The 16,302-nt window shown below is 39.2% G+C and overlaps 1 protein-coding gene across 1 annotated transcript in view; it reads right to left on the bottom strand.

The window, feature by feature from the left end:
* Positions 1-4,496, bottom strand: part of FTCDNL1 (formiminotransferase cyclodeaminase N-terminal like) — a 32,402-nt gene extending 27,906 nt beyond the window's left edge. The window contains 5 exon segments of the mRNA XM_090288031.1: positions 225-305; positions 308-376; positions 1,603-1,698; positions 4,342-4,366; positions 4,368-4,496. Of these exon segments, the coding sequence (XP_090144157.1) occupies positions 225-305; positions 308-376; positions 1,603-1,698; positions 4,342-4,366; positions 4,368-4,496 (400 nt within the window).
* Positions 4,497-16,302: the final 11,806 nt, after the last annotated feature.

The raw sequence follows: 16,302 nt of genomic DNA on the forward strand, positions 1-16,302 counted from the left end.
CCCACAGCAGTCAGTATCCCAAGGTGTCATGGCATGGCAAGCGGAAGAATGAGTCACAAAGACACAATGTGCCACTGCCATACGCGAAAGCTTATTGTTGATACAAGTCTTCTGGGTCGACTTTTCCCATGGAGGTGAGGAATGATTATATTGTCACAAGCTGTTCTGATTTGTAAAAATGGTTTCCATTAAGAGATAACACACCACCCCAAACTTTCTCTTACTTCTGGCCACAGCTCCGCATGCTTCCACTCCCACATTAGTGAGGGGGTAAATGGGAATCAGGTCCACTGCTCCCAAACAAGGTGGATTTCCTCTTGAACCTCCGTATCGGAAGACTGGAAGGCCTCCACGCAGGCAGCCAGAACAGAATTGCCTTAAAACAGTAAAATTGTAAAACACAATCATTAAACTTTCAAACACATCTCAAGAAGCAACTACATTTTATTGTCCCACTAGTTGTTTTTCTTTCGTAATCTGTATAGACTTTTTTCAGCCATAATAAAGAAAAATAAAAGATCTAACATTTCCCCTTGCCCCACTTTCCAGTTGTCTTGCCCCACCTCTCTACTGTCCCGAAGTTTCACATTTCTTCCAGCTTTTTATTCTCCAAAGTGGAGAAATTATGCAATGTTTACCAGTCTTAAACACCTTTGCATGTTTTTTACAATTGGTTACTTTAAATTTTATAAAATTAATTAGATAAAATCCCTTGTTATTTTCAGAATGTTACGAATTTATATTAAAATATAAACACAAAAATAAAGTTTTAAACGCATAAGTATTTTAACTTTGCTCTTGTCCAGTAGATTTTTCATTAAATTGTTTTATCTAAATACATATTATAGACACCTAAGAGTTTTATGTTATTACTCTGAGTATTTATTAGCAGTACAGTATGAACATTTTAGCAAGAGAGATAAACAGCAAGGAAGCCAATTTTACATCTTACGATTACTATTCAAGATAATTTGTCCTCTCTTTGCTGGAAACTATCAGTCATCGTTGTTCTTCAAACAAACATACCTTTTGAAAAAAGACAATCTGCTGAGTTGAAATAAAGTTTATATTAAAATATTTTGAACCCTTTACTAAACAATATTAATACAGGTTTTTGTTTAAACAATTATGATCCTTCATATTCAAGTTGTCCCACTAAGTCTTTACAACATGAGAGGGAGCCCATTTTATTTCAACCCATGAACCAACTCAAGATTTCTGGCTCCCAACACAAAACACAACTGCTTAGCATGATTCATTCTCTGCCAAGTTGTAACTGAAATCAAGGCTAACTTCAACACTATTACTCCACAGGTTAAAACTTGAAGATGTTTTTCTTAACGACAAAGGATATATGATCATCTTCAGGGAAAGAATGGTATTAACTCTTGGACCCCAAAGTTCTTTTAATGAAGAGGAAATGAGAAATGTTTGAGATGCATATGTTCAAATAAATGATGAAATGTAGTTTTGAGGTAGACTTTCCTTGTAATGGATTATTCATATTTGCACAGGAAATCAATAATTAAAGAGCATTCAGGTCTATCTGAAACCTACCCTTCTTCATAGACATATATGTAAAGAAAGAAACTGAAATCTCACCTAATTCATCAACAGGAGCTGCTATTGTAATGACTGATTTGTTATAGTCTTGATCAGAAAATATGTTGAGCACTGATACTTCAGAATGTTTCTTCCCTGTAAAAAAATACATACATACATATATATATATATATATATATATATATATATATGAATTGTTTTTCTGTAATGAAGCCTTAATACTTTATTTTGTCTGATACAATTAAATTTAGTTCAATACAAAAACTCTGGGGTGTGACCTTTGAAGTAGCATTGGCTAATCATGAAGTTCATGGGTAGTAATGTCATCTTTCTATATAACCAGATGGCTCAGCTCAGACGCTAGCCTTTGATATCTCTTAACTCAGTCTTAGATGGTAGCATCTTCTTTCAACTGGCACATCATATCACTCTAAATTCTGTTCCTTAACAATCTCATTTTCTAGGCCTTATCAATTTGTCCTTCCCAAACCCAGAAATCAAACTGTCTGGATGAAAATCTGCCATCTGGAGAAAGTAGGATAGGCCAATTAGTACCTGACGCAGAGGCTTCTGGGATGCATGCACCTGTCTATTAGAAACTGTTCTGAATCCACCATCTCCTTTTCAGGGGCCACCAACAGCCTTCAGATGTTAATGACTTCCAGCTTTCAGTGGCGTGTGACTCACTTGAATGTGTAACCTTGAGGAGAAAGCTGCCGTACCCTATATGGCAGTCACACATAACCCCAAAGTTATTTTTGAAGTTTACAAGCCTGGTTCAGGCCCCTTAAAAGTTCCCCTTAAGCCTGCAAAAGCAAATTCAAAGTGAAGGACAAAAGTTTTCAGGCAGTAATTAAACCTTTCTCTGTGCCATTATACCTTTGTCGCCTTGTCCCCTGGCAGCTTAACAATTAATCTTTTCAGAAGAGAGGAAAAATAAGTTACATGCAGGAATGACAGAGCTTACAGCAGCCCTATGTTATTAACTTTAATAATATGAAAGGATAAACAATGTCACTCGCTCATAGCCAAATGAGCACCTATACAGCCCTGCTCTGATGTAGGTCTAAAATTTATAACTCAGGTTTCTTTACCTTTTTGGGGGGGCCATTTAAATGTTTTTACATTACTTAATTAGAAAAATTATAGGTAACACAATTTTATTCCACTCACTTAAAAATAAATGCCTTTTAAGTATTTGTAAAACAGTAGGTCATTTTCTTAACTAGTGCTACCTTCCCTGCATTTTCATAATTATGAAAAATAAAACAAGAACAAGATCATACAACCTCCTTTTAAAAATATTTTTCAACATACTCTATCTGGCTCCTAGAAAAAAAGAGATGATTTTATTTTTTTCATCCTAAATTTCTTCTGAAAAGCTTTTATTCTCAGTTTCATATGACCCAATTTGAATCAAATGTTGAAAGAATGAAACACTTTCTCCTGCAATTTCTAAAGCACGCATATAGCAAAAAATGACTGCAGGCAGGAGGAGCTGTCAGTCTGAATCTCAGCAGAAGTAAATTGTTTGGTATTTGTAATGGAGTATAATAGCTATAATTCCATTTGAGCTGCTGCCACTAATAAGCTGATAAAAACTGTGAGTTGAGACCCAGACGTCCATCAGTGTGTGGCTTCCCCAAATGTCTCTGCATATTCATTTGATCACAGAGACAGGTAACCCAATCCCATTGCATGTACTGTGTATGACAATGAGGGGCCCAAATGGGCTATTCCCACAAAAAGAATGCAAAAGCACAGCTGTATACTGACTTCAGAGCATTTTTCTTATCAGCTTATCAGGAATTTTCATAGGCATTTCCAGATCCTGTGAAGTCGCAAGACAGTAATTTAAATGTGCTCCATCGTTAGCAATGGGCTGAAGGAAACACTTCTTTCTCATGAAAAGCAATAACTAAATAAAAAATGACAATCAGAAATTAAAATCTACTGTCCAAAATGCTTTGGGACTACGGTTCCAATGCTTACCTATCTGTTGCACCTGCCGCCGCCCACCCCCCCCCCCAAAAAAAAATACACCTTCATTTAATAACAAGGCTATTTAAACAATTTTAAGTCTGTAATTTACACTGTGTTTTGTGTGTGTAAAAACAAATGATGTCTAGAACTGTTTCATTACATGAACATTTCAACAAGGGTTAAAAAAAAAGGACTACCTGTCATAGTAAATACTGGCCTAGGGAGTAAAGAGGCTTGAGTTCCAGTCCTCTGAATTGCTAAGTGATCTTACCCACATCACTTAAATGCAGTTGCCTAAGAGTCTTTATACAGAGAAAATGTAGCAGAAATAATAATGCTGTAATGACAGCATGGGCTTTGTTGGCAGCATAGTGTTTTGAGAAGTAGTTGGTATTTGGCAAGTTTATTTTTTATGTAACCTGCTGAATAAAAAGCATAATGCCCAATTATGCTTATTCTATTAATAACCAAATAAACAGCCTGTGAGGGGAATCTTTAACATTTATGTAACTATACCTTCCTCAGGAGACTGCCAATATACTGAACAGTGGATATTTCAAACAATCACTCTCCAATGTCAAGAACTGCACTGCTGAATACATGTAGGCATTTGGAAAAAAACTATATGTGCACATCTGTGTAACTGCTCTACCTCAGTATCCCGGAGTCCTGCAGAAGCTGTAACAACCCAAGAACAAGGGGGTTAAATCTACAAAGAAAAGTGTTCCATGGATACTGTCTGCAGAATACAAAAATTGCAGTATTATCAAAACAGTACATATCTGTTGTTCCTACCATTTTTTCCAAGAAAAGCTGCTTTTTGCTATGTTCTCAACAATGTGTTTTCTTCTGGCTTCTGAAATGTTTAGTAAACAGGCAGCCAAACGGAGCCCCAATCTGGAGGAAGACATGCTGATTTTTTCTAGAATAGGAGAAAAAGGAATCTTCATTTCGGTCTCTAACAGTTCATTCATATTTTCATGTTTATTAACCATAAAAAAAATCATAGCTCTTTAGAAACCAGTTAGTCATAATATTAACACATCACTCTTCATTCCTAGGGAACACCTAAGTGATAAAATCCCCAGATTGACTCACTAGGAAACTATGTGCATGTGCCATGCACATATGAACATATTAACAACACTAGAAAATATCCTTCCAGTTATTCAGCCTGAATTCTGTGGTGTAAGTGAAACTTTTTCATTAAAGTATGTTATTCCCTTTTAAGCATCGTCTTCCTTAGCTGATCTCTGTTTTCCACGTCTTTTCTATGTAACAAATGAGCATGATTCTTCGGTTAAATGAGACTTACTGGGGAAATGCCAAAAGAAATGGGGGGGGGGGGTGATGAGAGATTATTTAACATGCTGATTCTTATAAAAACTATTCCTTGAGCAAAAAGAAATAAAGGGACTCATTTGAGGGTTTTAAGGGACAACTATTTGACTGAGTTCCTCTTCTTGCACTTTGATCTCCAAAGTTTCTAGATCATTTTAAAATCTTTTCACAGGACTCTGTGCCTTGAACTGAAAGCTGACATGTGCTCTGGTACTAAGCCAAAAATGTGACTGATTCTTTCACTGAAAATGGATTAATTGCACACATTTTGGAGATTGCTTTGATTCTCTTTAGTACTCTAGAAAGGCATTTTTCACCTCATCATCTTTCCTTACCTCAAATGATATGAATTGAACAAACTTAACTCAAAATAATAAAAGAATTCTCCTTTTCAAGATCAGGCCATCATGTTTTGGCCTTTTAAATCTCATACCTAAAAATCAGTGTAGCATTCCTGAATTTGTTCAACAACTAATTGACAAAGGTCATTTTGTGTCAGGTAATGATCTCCGTGTGGGGTATACTTCAGTGAGTGGTGCCCAACTTGAGACAAACATTAAGCTTATAAGTTTAAGCTAAATGTGCTGGGGGCAAATAATAGTGCTCTCCATGCATAAACCCACTGGCTTCTGTTCACTAGGATTATTGGCCTAATCATCTTAATCTAGAGGGAGTGTGGGGTTCATGGTTAGTTCAGGTTTTTATATTGTGACTATCATAGCATTGAACATTCATAAAAATATGGTCATTAGGTTTTCCTAGACATTAATAACATTGCAATAAAGCAGCTCAGACCTCGGATTTTTATGTAAACAAAAACTTGCAAGGGGCGTGGGCGTCTTTCTGGCTTTCATTTGTTTTCGGTGTGTTTATGTAGCTTAATTGTCTCATCAGGCACTTTCCCAACATAATTACGCTTTTTAACAAATGGTGTTTATGGCAACCCCTAACAATGCAAAAGAAAGGATTAGTTTCATCTTCTCATTCCACATTTTGATTCCCTGTAGACAGCTAAATCATACAAAGATGGTGTTAGGAAAATCTACCTTCACAGCGAAAAAAAAGTTAGCAGCAGTACCAGGCTTTTGGAGAGCAATCCGTCTTGTTAGTCAAAAAGGTAAGAATTTCTCTCCCCCCTCTGACAAAGTGACCCAGAGCAAGCCCTCCGAACGCCTTTGGGAGAGTGGGATCCTCGACAGCCCATCCCTTCAAGCACCATTCGGTGACTTCCGGCGACAGACCAAAAACCTGCCTGGCCCCGGGAGCTACCAGCTGGGCCAGAGCAGAGTGGAGCAGTTCGAAGCCGCTTTGCCAAATCGCCAGCCTCCTGCGCACACACCACAATTAGCACTCTTAAGGTCAGGAAGAGGCTCGCCCATCAGTCGGAAGCGCGTGCTGGGGCTGGGAACTGCGGCTGAGCCTACTCTGAGCAGCCCCGCCTCGGTTCCGGTATGGAGTGTGTCCCGGGGCCAAGTGAGCCAAACAGTAATCCGAGGGACTCGCCTGGGGCCGGAAGGATTCCCTGGCCCACCCCACGGGGTCCGCGGGGAGCACGGTCCACGAGAGGCGCAGCCCCGCCAGGCTCGAACCTGTGGCTGTGGGGCCTCTCCGCGATTTAGGAGAACCGACGTGCGCGCACGGAGGGGCGCCGCGCTAGGAGGGCACTGCGCTGGAGTCACCGCGCTTGAGGGTCCCCCGGTGGTTTCCGTCGCCAGCCCCGCCTCCCGGGCGCCCTGGGCACGCTCTCCCAGGCGTTCTCTCCTTGCCCCTGACCCTGGCTCTAGCGCCGGCCCTTACACTGCCTGCCCGTCTGGAAAAGTTTAACGTTCTTTTTCGAGTTGCCTCTTCGCCTCTGCTTTCATCTTGGAACTTTCCACAGTTCTCTCTTGTAACTGAATGACTTTCTAAAAGGGCATTAGAATCCAATGATGATCACACACCAGCAGGGGGCTCTTCTCTCTGGTTTACACACGCACGTGCAGACGCACCCCTTTGGTAAAATCCCTCCGGAGGAATATGAACAGGACCCACCCCAGGACAAAAGCAGTCCTTGTACATGATCATTTAATCAAAGCTGCAACCAACATGAACCAAGCATTAAGCATTTCCCCTTTTTCTAGGCCAGTGAACTTCAAGAATACATTTCTCTTCCAAAAAATCAGGACCTACATTTTTTTTTTAAATATAGCAACGATTAAATGTCACTCTCTTGAGTTTCATTCCTAAACTGAAATAATCACTAAATAAGTACTTTGACAGAATAAATTAATTTTTAAATCTATTTTTTATTTTCTAATTATACTTTTTAAACACAGATTTGAGGAAATTAACATTTATGTGGACATTTGGTTTCTAGCCTAATGTGGCATAAAAATAAGTAACATAATGAGTGTTAAAAAAAATCAGGTTCATGATGCTTCTCACATCATCATCATTGTACTTAGATGTCACAACAATATTATGTGCGATTGTGTCAGATCCAGCCTTCCCCATCTCAGAGTGTTGGCAGGTAGGAGGGTTGTTGGCAAGAGTAGGGGTGTTAACCTCAGGATCCTGGATCCATTCCAAGGCTGGTAATTACATTCTGCCAGCCAAAATTCATCCCATAATTTTAATTGGATAAATCCTTTCTGGCCTAAGCTACTGCTATGCCTGTCAAACTGTTGCCACATTTCACCCCAGAGGTGTCTGTGTTTAAGTTGCAAGAATCAGTCCCTTTGAGGTTGGCTTATCAGTTTAAATCCTCAAGTGCTTTGGGATCCTATGGAATTAAATATATATTTAAGTGTTTTTTTTTCTACTGAATCTGCAAATTATCTAGAAATTGTCAGATATATAGCCATGTTAATATCTAAAAACCAATAGCCATCTAATGTCAGCAAATAATCTTGAGAGCTTTTTAACCAGATTGATGTTCTAATTTTCTTTTCCTTTGAGAGCTTTAATTACCTGTGGCTTGAGCTTTCAATTTCCAAAAAGTACTCCAGTGTCCAAAGTTGACTTCCATGAAGGATGATGGAACTGAAGCCTCTGTATTCACCTTTGCAAACAATCCTATGATGAGACTACTTGCTAAAATGAAAGACAGAGTAGTAGCATTACATCTGGTATTATCGTATCCCTGAAAAAAAAAAAGTGTGACAACTCGGGGCTTCATGGTTCTAGCTGTAGCGGGTGCCAGAACTAAAGCTTCTTCCCCACTTCTCCTAACCCTCTCTGTGAGAATACAGAGCTGACGGGGCATCAAGTAAGACAACATTTCTGAAAGCATAAACACCGAGAGTTAGTAAACCTTAGCCCCTTTCTCCACTCTCCTCTCATCAAACACAAGTGGAGAGAAAGCAGGGCCCCAGTATTCTTTATGAAGGGATACGCTGGCCCTGCCTAAGGACTGTCCACATGTCCTTTGGGATAAGACAAGGAGATACATATCAACAAGTATGATGAGAAGTTTAGCAATAAGATTGAAAGTATTATTTTGTTCCCTTCAAGAACAGAAAGGTACCCTTGGTGTTAGTTTAGCTCTACCACATTGTAATCCTGTCCATTTCATGATTTAAAAGAGCTGTATTCCACATTAACATTGTATGTACATCAAGCCTCTCATTTTTACTTTACTTAGCATGCTTTGGAGGGATTTTGCATACTTTTTGGGTGAATGTGTTACACTGACTCCTCGTTTCCTCCTCTAAGTCCTTGTTCAGGGTGTTAATTCCTTTGTTCATCGTGGTTCCTGTCCAGAAGCAGAAGCACTAGAAGAGAGCACAGCTAAAAGTCCAGGGTCAGTTCTATCAATGACCATTATTTCCTGACACTCCCATCAGTTCCCTGGAGACAAAAAGGACACATTTCTGTATTGTTCATTTTATTTTTGCAAGCAAGGAGAACATTGTTCTTGCAGGGGCCTGCTATGGCCCATCAGAGCTGAGGCGGTAGAAGGGAAAGGTTGTGTTCCCGTGTGGCTCCAAGGATCTGCTGGAACCCAGAGCCCAGGTGCTGCTTGAGTAGAGCGGAGACTAGGATGAGTGAGTGAGATACTCACCTTCGGAGCAAAATTTACTCGGGTACCAAAAGAACTCAATAACACAATACCTTAAAATATCAAAATTAATGGAAAATTAGAAATCCATGGTGAATGTAATAGCAAAATTTTAAATAAAGACAGGCTCCTACCCTGCATTTGCTGACTTATTCTCACTCGCCTCACTCTGATCCCTGCCTGGTGGTGGCAGTCCACTTTGTGCCAGCCTGTTTCTGATTAGAGGGTAGAGAGAAAACTGCTCCTCCAGGCTCTGCCTGCATCCTCCCTTCGGGCCCCCAAATGGGCAACAAAACCAGAAATGTCAAGGGCGGAAATTTCCAGGCCAGTGGATACATATAATTTATAGTACGTTCAAGAGTTTCTTAGACTTCCATATATATGTGATTTGGCCAACTTATCTTACAAGAAGGCAAACCCTTATTAAAACAAGCAAAACAATCAATTCTTACTAACCTAATACATTTCATTACCTATGTATTTGGTACATTTCAATTTTGAAATAATATTTTAAAGAACATTTTAATTAATGCTATGGCTATTTGCTATTTTCATATTCTAGCGTCTACTTGTGTTCTGGAAAACACGAGTAGAGAATTTCCCTTAGAAAGACAGAATTCCAATTCTTAATGCATTTTTTTTCCATTGAAAATTCCATTTTCACCATATTTTTGCACTGTCAGATTTAATTCTGCCTTATTCCCTCCTTGTGAAAAATGAAAATATTTTATTTCTTTCATGTAAAAGTGGCCTGATAAATGAAAGATTTTTAAAAGTGACTTTGGCTGTCTTTTTAGGATAAGCTAAGTACAGAATTGATTTAAATTACTTCTATTAAGTTATTTGAATCACATGATACTATGAAATATGTGTTTTATTAGTCATTTTCTAAAATAGGAAATGAGTTTCACTGCTGTCATTTTTAGTTTGGAACTGGGAAATGGTATTCATTTATTTTAAATGAAGAAAAGCAGCTTGATGTCCAGAAAAAAAGTTATAGCAACTAACAGAAATACCTCCACTCTCCATTTATCTCCGCCTTAACTATGGGAAATGAACTCTAAGCAATTTTTGTCTAAATGAAGAAGGAAAAACACCCACAAAATTTCCACAGAATTAACTTTTCCTCACCTTAAAATTTGGAAAATGTCTTTTCCTTTACACGACATAGACTGGATTCTTCCTCTGTAGTCAGTGATCTCTTTATCATGAAATACCAGTTGTCTAGAATATAAGCATAGTTGTTAGCTTAAATTGAGATCATTTGCCATGCATTCTATTCATTCACACTTGAAATATCTCATGTAACTAGCCAAAAGTTAAAAGTCTACGACTTACCCACCCCTTATTTCATTCCTTGTTTTTTTTTATGCCTTCCATGTGGTCATACAGTGTGCATTCCCTTATTATTGGACCTCAGCACGGAATGGAATGAAGTGTGTCCTAGAGCTCTCCAAAGCTGATTTTTTATAGCTACTAATTATATTGCAGATGAAAAGCAATTCCTAAAGCAGAGTTTGACTCTTTGCTGAAAATTTGTTTTAACTTACAGGATTATATTAAGATTATTTCTAAAACTATTATAATTCACAAAATATATCTTGTTATATCCAGAAAGAATATTGGGAATGGAATGTTTGGAAACATTTTCCCCTAAGTAACATGAATTTTTGTTGGGCTATAAGGTTCTTATCAATAAATAATTGCAAATTTTAACCAGTGAGTAATACCTGCAAAGTTGCAAGAAAAATGACACATTGTGATGGTGCAATAATATCCAGTCATGCTCAGTGCGCTCAGTGCACTTGTGGGAACTTCTGTATTGTTATCTAATGTCCTATGTATGTGCAAGTGAATGGGAATTCTTATTGACACCAGAGGGTAATTTCGTGGGAGCAGTTATCAGAGACCCTGAACAGAAGCATTCCTGTGACATCAACATGTCCTAAGTCACTCATGTGTTGAGAGCTATCCCTTCCTTTGAAAAGGAGCCCTTCTAAAGAGAACCACTTCTTCTGCTCTTGGGCAGATCTCCAAGCTATCACTGCAGGACATTCAAATTGTAGGTTTGGGTGAAGGTTTTCCTGTTGATTTCTTTATCTTTTACTGTAGATCTCAGTGTTTGAAAAGATTTAACGTTTAAAATGTACTTTAGTGACATTTAAATAGAAAGTGTCTGCCCTGGCTGGTGTGGCTCAGTGGATTGTACGCCGGCCTGCAAATCAAAGGGTCACTGGTACAATTCCCAGTCAGGGCACGTGCCTGGGTTGCAGGCCAGGTCGCCCGTTGGGGGCCCATGAGAAGCAACCACAGATCAATGTTCCTCTCCCTCTCTTTCCCCCTTCTTTCCCTTCTCTCTAAAAATAAATAAATGAAGTATCTTTTTAAGTATCCAGAACTATAATATATTCAGCATACTGTAGGCACCAATAAATTGTAGCTATTAATAAATAATATGAATATTATTTCTTTAAAAAGAAAATGTCTAATTGCTTATGAAGAGGTGGGAAAAGATTAATTTTTTGGTGCTGTTGTTTTTAACATTTTCTTTACCCTACCTTGTGCCTTTCAGTTATTATGCAACCTTTTTTAGCTTAAAGTTCTTTATTTTTGGAAAGAATTTGGAAGTAAAAGTGTATAGAAGCTCAGGTCAGAAGGGACCTTAGCAATCATCTGGCACCTCCTTGGAACCTTTGCTCAAACCATGTCTGAGCTGGAATAGATAAGCAACAAGTGGAAGCAGGGTTTGTGATAAAGCTGGGGAGGGGTGGGCAGGGGTGGGCAGGGGTGGTGGCCATGTCCTGCATCCTATACTTTAACCCCTGCTTCTGCTTCTTCTGTGGCCCCTCTGTGAATCTTTAAACCACCAACTAGCTCAACCACTCTTCCAGGCCTTGAAACTTTTTATAGCATTGTACAAAGTCATCATCTTTTAAAGGTTAACCCTCTATCTTGAAATGAGTCCATGACTCTGTCTCAAAATGTAAGCACTGTGGAAAATCCATACTACTTTTTAAGTTATGAGGTGGGTTTTAATAACAATTTTTGTAAAGGAAAAATAAATATAAATGGGTATTCATATCTGAAACAATCCACCAAAGGCTTTAATTAATACCTGAGGAAATGTAGCACAGAAACCATAAGGATAAAAATTTGGGGGAAGGAGAAAAAAAGATTCAAAAAGATGCAATCAAATAGAGTAGACAATTATAGTCAGACAACAGGCAAGGATGAAAGTGGCTTAGTCACAGTGTCATGAACCAGTTCAGAAGACTGTAAGACGGCCCTGCGCTTCCCAGGGCCTCTGTCACTTTTAACATCAGTATTTTCACTTCTCTATTTGGGGCAAAAGAATGGCAGTTTCCCTCATAGGACATTTCAGTTCTTTAATTTAGATATGGAGCCCATTTTTCTTTTATGCACCCTCGCTGTCCAATTTTTTAAAAAAATTTCATGTTATGCTATTTTATCTCTGGGCTTAAACTATGAATAACAAATGAACTGGTCTGCCACAGTGGTTTCAGCTACCTATATTTTAAAGTGAATTTAAATTATAAGTATAAACATACTAAATGAAAAATATATAGCACGAATATATTTTGTAAATCATAATCAAATTATATCAAATATTCACTTGATAGTTACTAATTTTATTCAAATAAAATCCAAACAGTTGTTAATCTTTGGGTTTTCTTCATTTATTAATGCAAGACATAAAAGACTCCATTGTTTTATTTCTCTTAAATCTAATATTTATGAAGTAATTATTAAAATTATAAACATGTTAAACTACTTAGATCTAATTATATTGTCTAAAATTTATTGATAAAAGTACAAATAGTAGAGAAAGTTGAAAAAATATTTCAAAACTGTATCCTGAGTGTAACTTAAAGTAATTATTGACAGAGGAATAAACCAACAGAAAGATTGTATATTCTGCAGAATAACTTGATCTTCCTAAGTATTTCTAGCTTTAAAACAAACACCAAATATGTTAATAGGAATATACATTTTATTCATTATAATGAAAATAAATCTCTGTGACAACACAATTTTTGTGTATAAAAAGTTATTTTCTTTATATATATTGTGATCTTTATTGATAGTTGTAATATAAATCTAGGAATATACAGTATTTAACATATCTAATAGATTGACTTTATAATGACAAAATATAGTTTTAGAAGTTTTAAAAGGAAACCTAAAATATAGCTCACCAAATACTTTAAGGGTGTGAAACTCAGGCTTAAAGAGGTTAAGGGATTGCCATATGTCTAACATAATGCTTCTATTTTAAATTTTAATTGCCTGAAGGATAAAGTCCCAAGTCCCTAACTATAGTGGGTGGCCCCACTCTACTTTTTAAAGATTTTCTCTTCTTCTTTTCCCAACCTTCATCCTCACTCTAGTCTTATGACACAACAGTATACTGCTCAGCCAAACACACTTTGGACTACTCCATGTCTCTGGCTTTGTGCTTTGCTCAAGATTTCATTCTATCCCTACCGCTCACCCATTCAATAAACAAACGCCACCTCTCTGAAGCCTTCCTGAATACTGTCACATTATTCAGAATTCATCATACTCTTGTGTTCTCATAACATCTTACACTTACCACTGAAACACTGATCACAAATGATTGTGATATTATTTCATAAGTGTCTCTCTCCCCAGTTAGACTGAATAAGAATAGGATAATTTTTGTCTATGCAATCTCTAGACCTTAGTCAAGTCTTGAGTCATAGCAGACACTTTGCAAAAATCTATTGAAGGAATAAATTGATAGACTATTGGGTGGATAGTGTATAAATAAATGATTGTGCGAACTAATTAGTAAATGAACAGACAAACCAAAAAAGGAGAGAATAAATAGGTCAAGTTTTTCAACCTCAGCATTATTGATATCTTGGGCAGGATAATTCTTTGTTGTGGAGGCTGTCCTGTGCATTAGCAGCATCCCTGACCCCTGACCTCTCCCCATGAGATGCCATTAACAGTCTCCCCTACCACACTCCCAGGCATGACAATCAAAATGTCTTCAGACATTGCTAAATGTCCTCCAGGGGCAAAATCTCCCTTGGTTGAGAACAGCTGGATGTAGCAGTGTGGGTGGAGTTTAGAGATTAGAACTCTGATCTCTGTTTCAGTTCAATACTTTTTACATTATGACTTAGCCCTGCTGAGATCCGAGTTCAATTCTTAGTCTTCTCAGAAAATAGTCTTAAAACCTGAGATCAGTAACACAGTTAACAGAAGTATAATTTATGGGATAAAGTATTAAAAAACATTAGAAGTAAAGGGAAACCTTCCTTACTCAACTAATCTGGTTTACATTGCTTTCTTTTTTTTTTTTTTTTAATAACATTATTCTGCAGTCAATGTTATTAAATGGTATTTACTTGGTCCTGCCTAAAATAGGTCCTAGAAGGCATATTGTCTTTAAAAAAATTTAAACACCACTTCATAGCACCATCTTGTGGATTTTAGAGGAATTCATTGATTTCAGTTTAAAATCTCTAGTTATGTCTCCAGAAAACGATGAAATGAAAATATAGAAACTATTAAAATTTAGGACATTCTTCACTCATTTAAATGTCCTATCACACTCCGAATTCGAACTTAGTGAAGTTTGACTTTGATTTTAGTATGTGGTCAAGATTTCTATCTGGCTTCAACTACAAACTCCTCTTCAGCCTTTAGAAAATCAAATAGTCACACACCTACTTGGTTGTCATAATTTCTGCATCATGTACAGTCAGCAAAGTAGGGACATAATGTCAACAAAGAAGGCCATCTCAATGAATTGCTTAACACTTGAGTATTCACTTTGTACAGATATAACTTGGAATGAAAATTTCCTTATGTACTAAAGGTATTGGAAGAGCAAAGTGTAGCAAAATTAGGGAAGACTATCGTCGTCGGCAGCCGTCCGTCTCGAGAGACGATGGCGTAGCTTCTTGAGAGTCTATCTGCACCGCCGAGAATGGCTGTGCAGTCCGATTCGGGAGTGACAATCCCTGCCGCACTTGGTACAGGTGAAGGCAGATGGCTGTTGTTGCTGCTGCTGACGCTGCTTCCGCCTCGATCTTTTCTGGGCCGCCTCCTCGTTGCGCGCAGCCTCTGCGCGTGACGTACCTTGCCTGACCGCGAGCCTCCAGGCTAGGCGGTCGTCTGCTTGAACTTCCCATGTGTTGAGATTGATGGAGCATTGTGTCATGTCCTTTTTGCAGATGTCTTTGAACCGCAGTTTTGGGCGCCCTGTCATCCTCTTGCCTTCTGCTAGCTCGCCGTAGAGGAGGTCTTTGGGGATACGGCCTGCATCCATTCTTTTGACATGGCCGAGCCACCTGAGGCGTCTCTCGCTAAGAACTGCATGCAAACTGCTCATATTGGCTCGCTTCAGCACCTCGGTGTTGGGGACCTTATCCTGCCAGGCGACATGCAGGACGCGTCGCAGGCACCTCATGTGGAAGCTGTTGAGTTTCCTTTCGTGCCTTGCGTAGGTGGTCCACGTCTCGCTGCCATAGAGGAGAGTGCTGAGTACGCAGGCTTGGTAGATGCGCAGTCTGGTTTTCTCAGTGAGGCTGGAATTGTTCCACGCTCGCCGGTTCAGTCTGGCCATAACTGTGGCTGCCCTGGCGATTCTCCGGTTGACCTCCAAGTCGACTGACAGAGAGCTCGAGATGGTGGACCCGAGGTAAGTGAAGTCGTTGACAACCTCCAGGGTGTATCCGTCGATGGTGATGCATGGGGGAGTCCCCGTGCCTTGAGCCATAACATTCGTCTTCGTCAGGCTGATGGCTAGTCCGAACTCCTTGCATGCGTGGGAAAGACAAGTGACTAGCTGCTGGAGTCCCTCTTCGGAGTGTGATGTCAAAGCTGCGTCGTCGGCGAAGAGCATCTCACGGATGAGCACCTCTTTGACTTTGGTCTTGGCTCGTAGACGGGCCAGGTTGTAGAGCTTGCCATCGGATCTGGTGTGAATGAAGACACCCTCGCTGCAGTCCTTAAAGGCGTATTGGAGGAGCATGGAGAAGAAGATTCCGAACAGCGTAGGCGCGAGGACGCAGCCCTGCTTTACTCCACTGCTGACTGGGAAGGCCTCAGAGGTTGCGCCGTTGTAGGACACCGTGCTGTGCATGTTGTCGTGAAAGGACATGACCACGGCAAGCAGATGTGGTGGACAGCCAATCTTCCGTAGCAAGCTGAAGAGTCCGCTTCGACTGACCAGATCAAACGCCTTCGTGAGGTCAATAAAGGCGAGGTAGAGTGGTTTATGCTGCTCGTGACACTTCTCCTGCAGCTGGCGTAGGGAGAAGATCATGTCCACTGTTGAGCAGCCAGCTCTGAAGCCACACTGGGACTCTGGGTAGACG

This window comes from Furipterus horrens, unplaced genomic scaffold, assembly GCF_987537825.1.
Source record: "Furipterus horrens unplaced genomic scaffold, mFurHor1.1.pri manual_scaffold_1, whole genome shotgun sequence".
Classification (NCBI taxonomy): Eukaryota; Metazoa; Chordata; class Mammalia; order Chiroptera; family Furipteridae; genus Furipterus; species Furipterus horrens.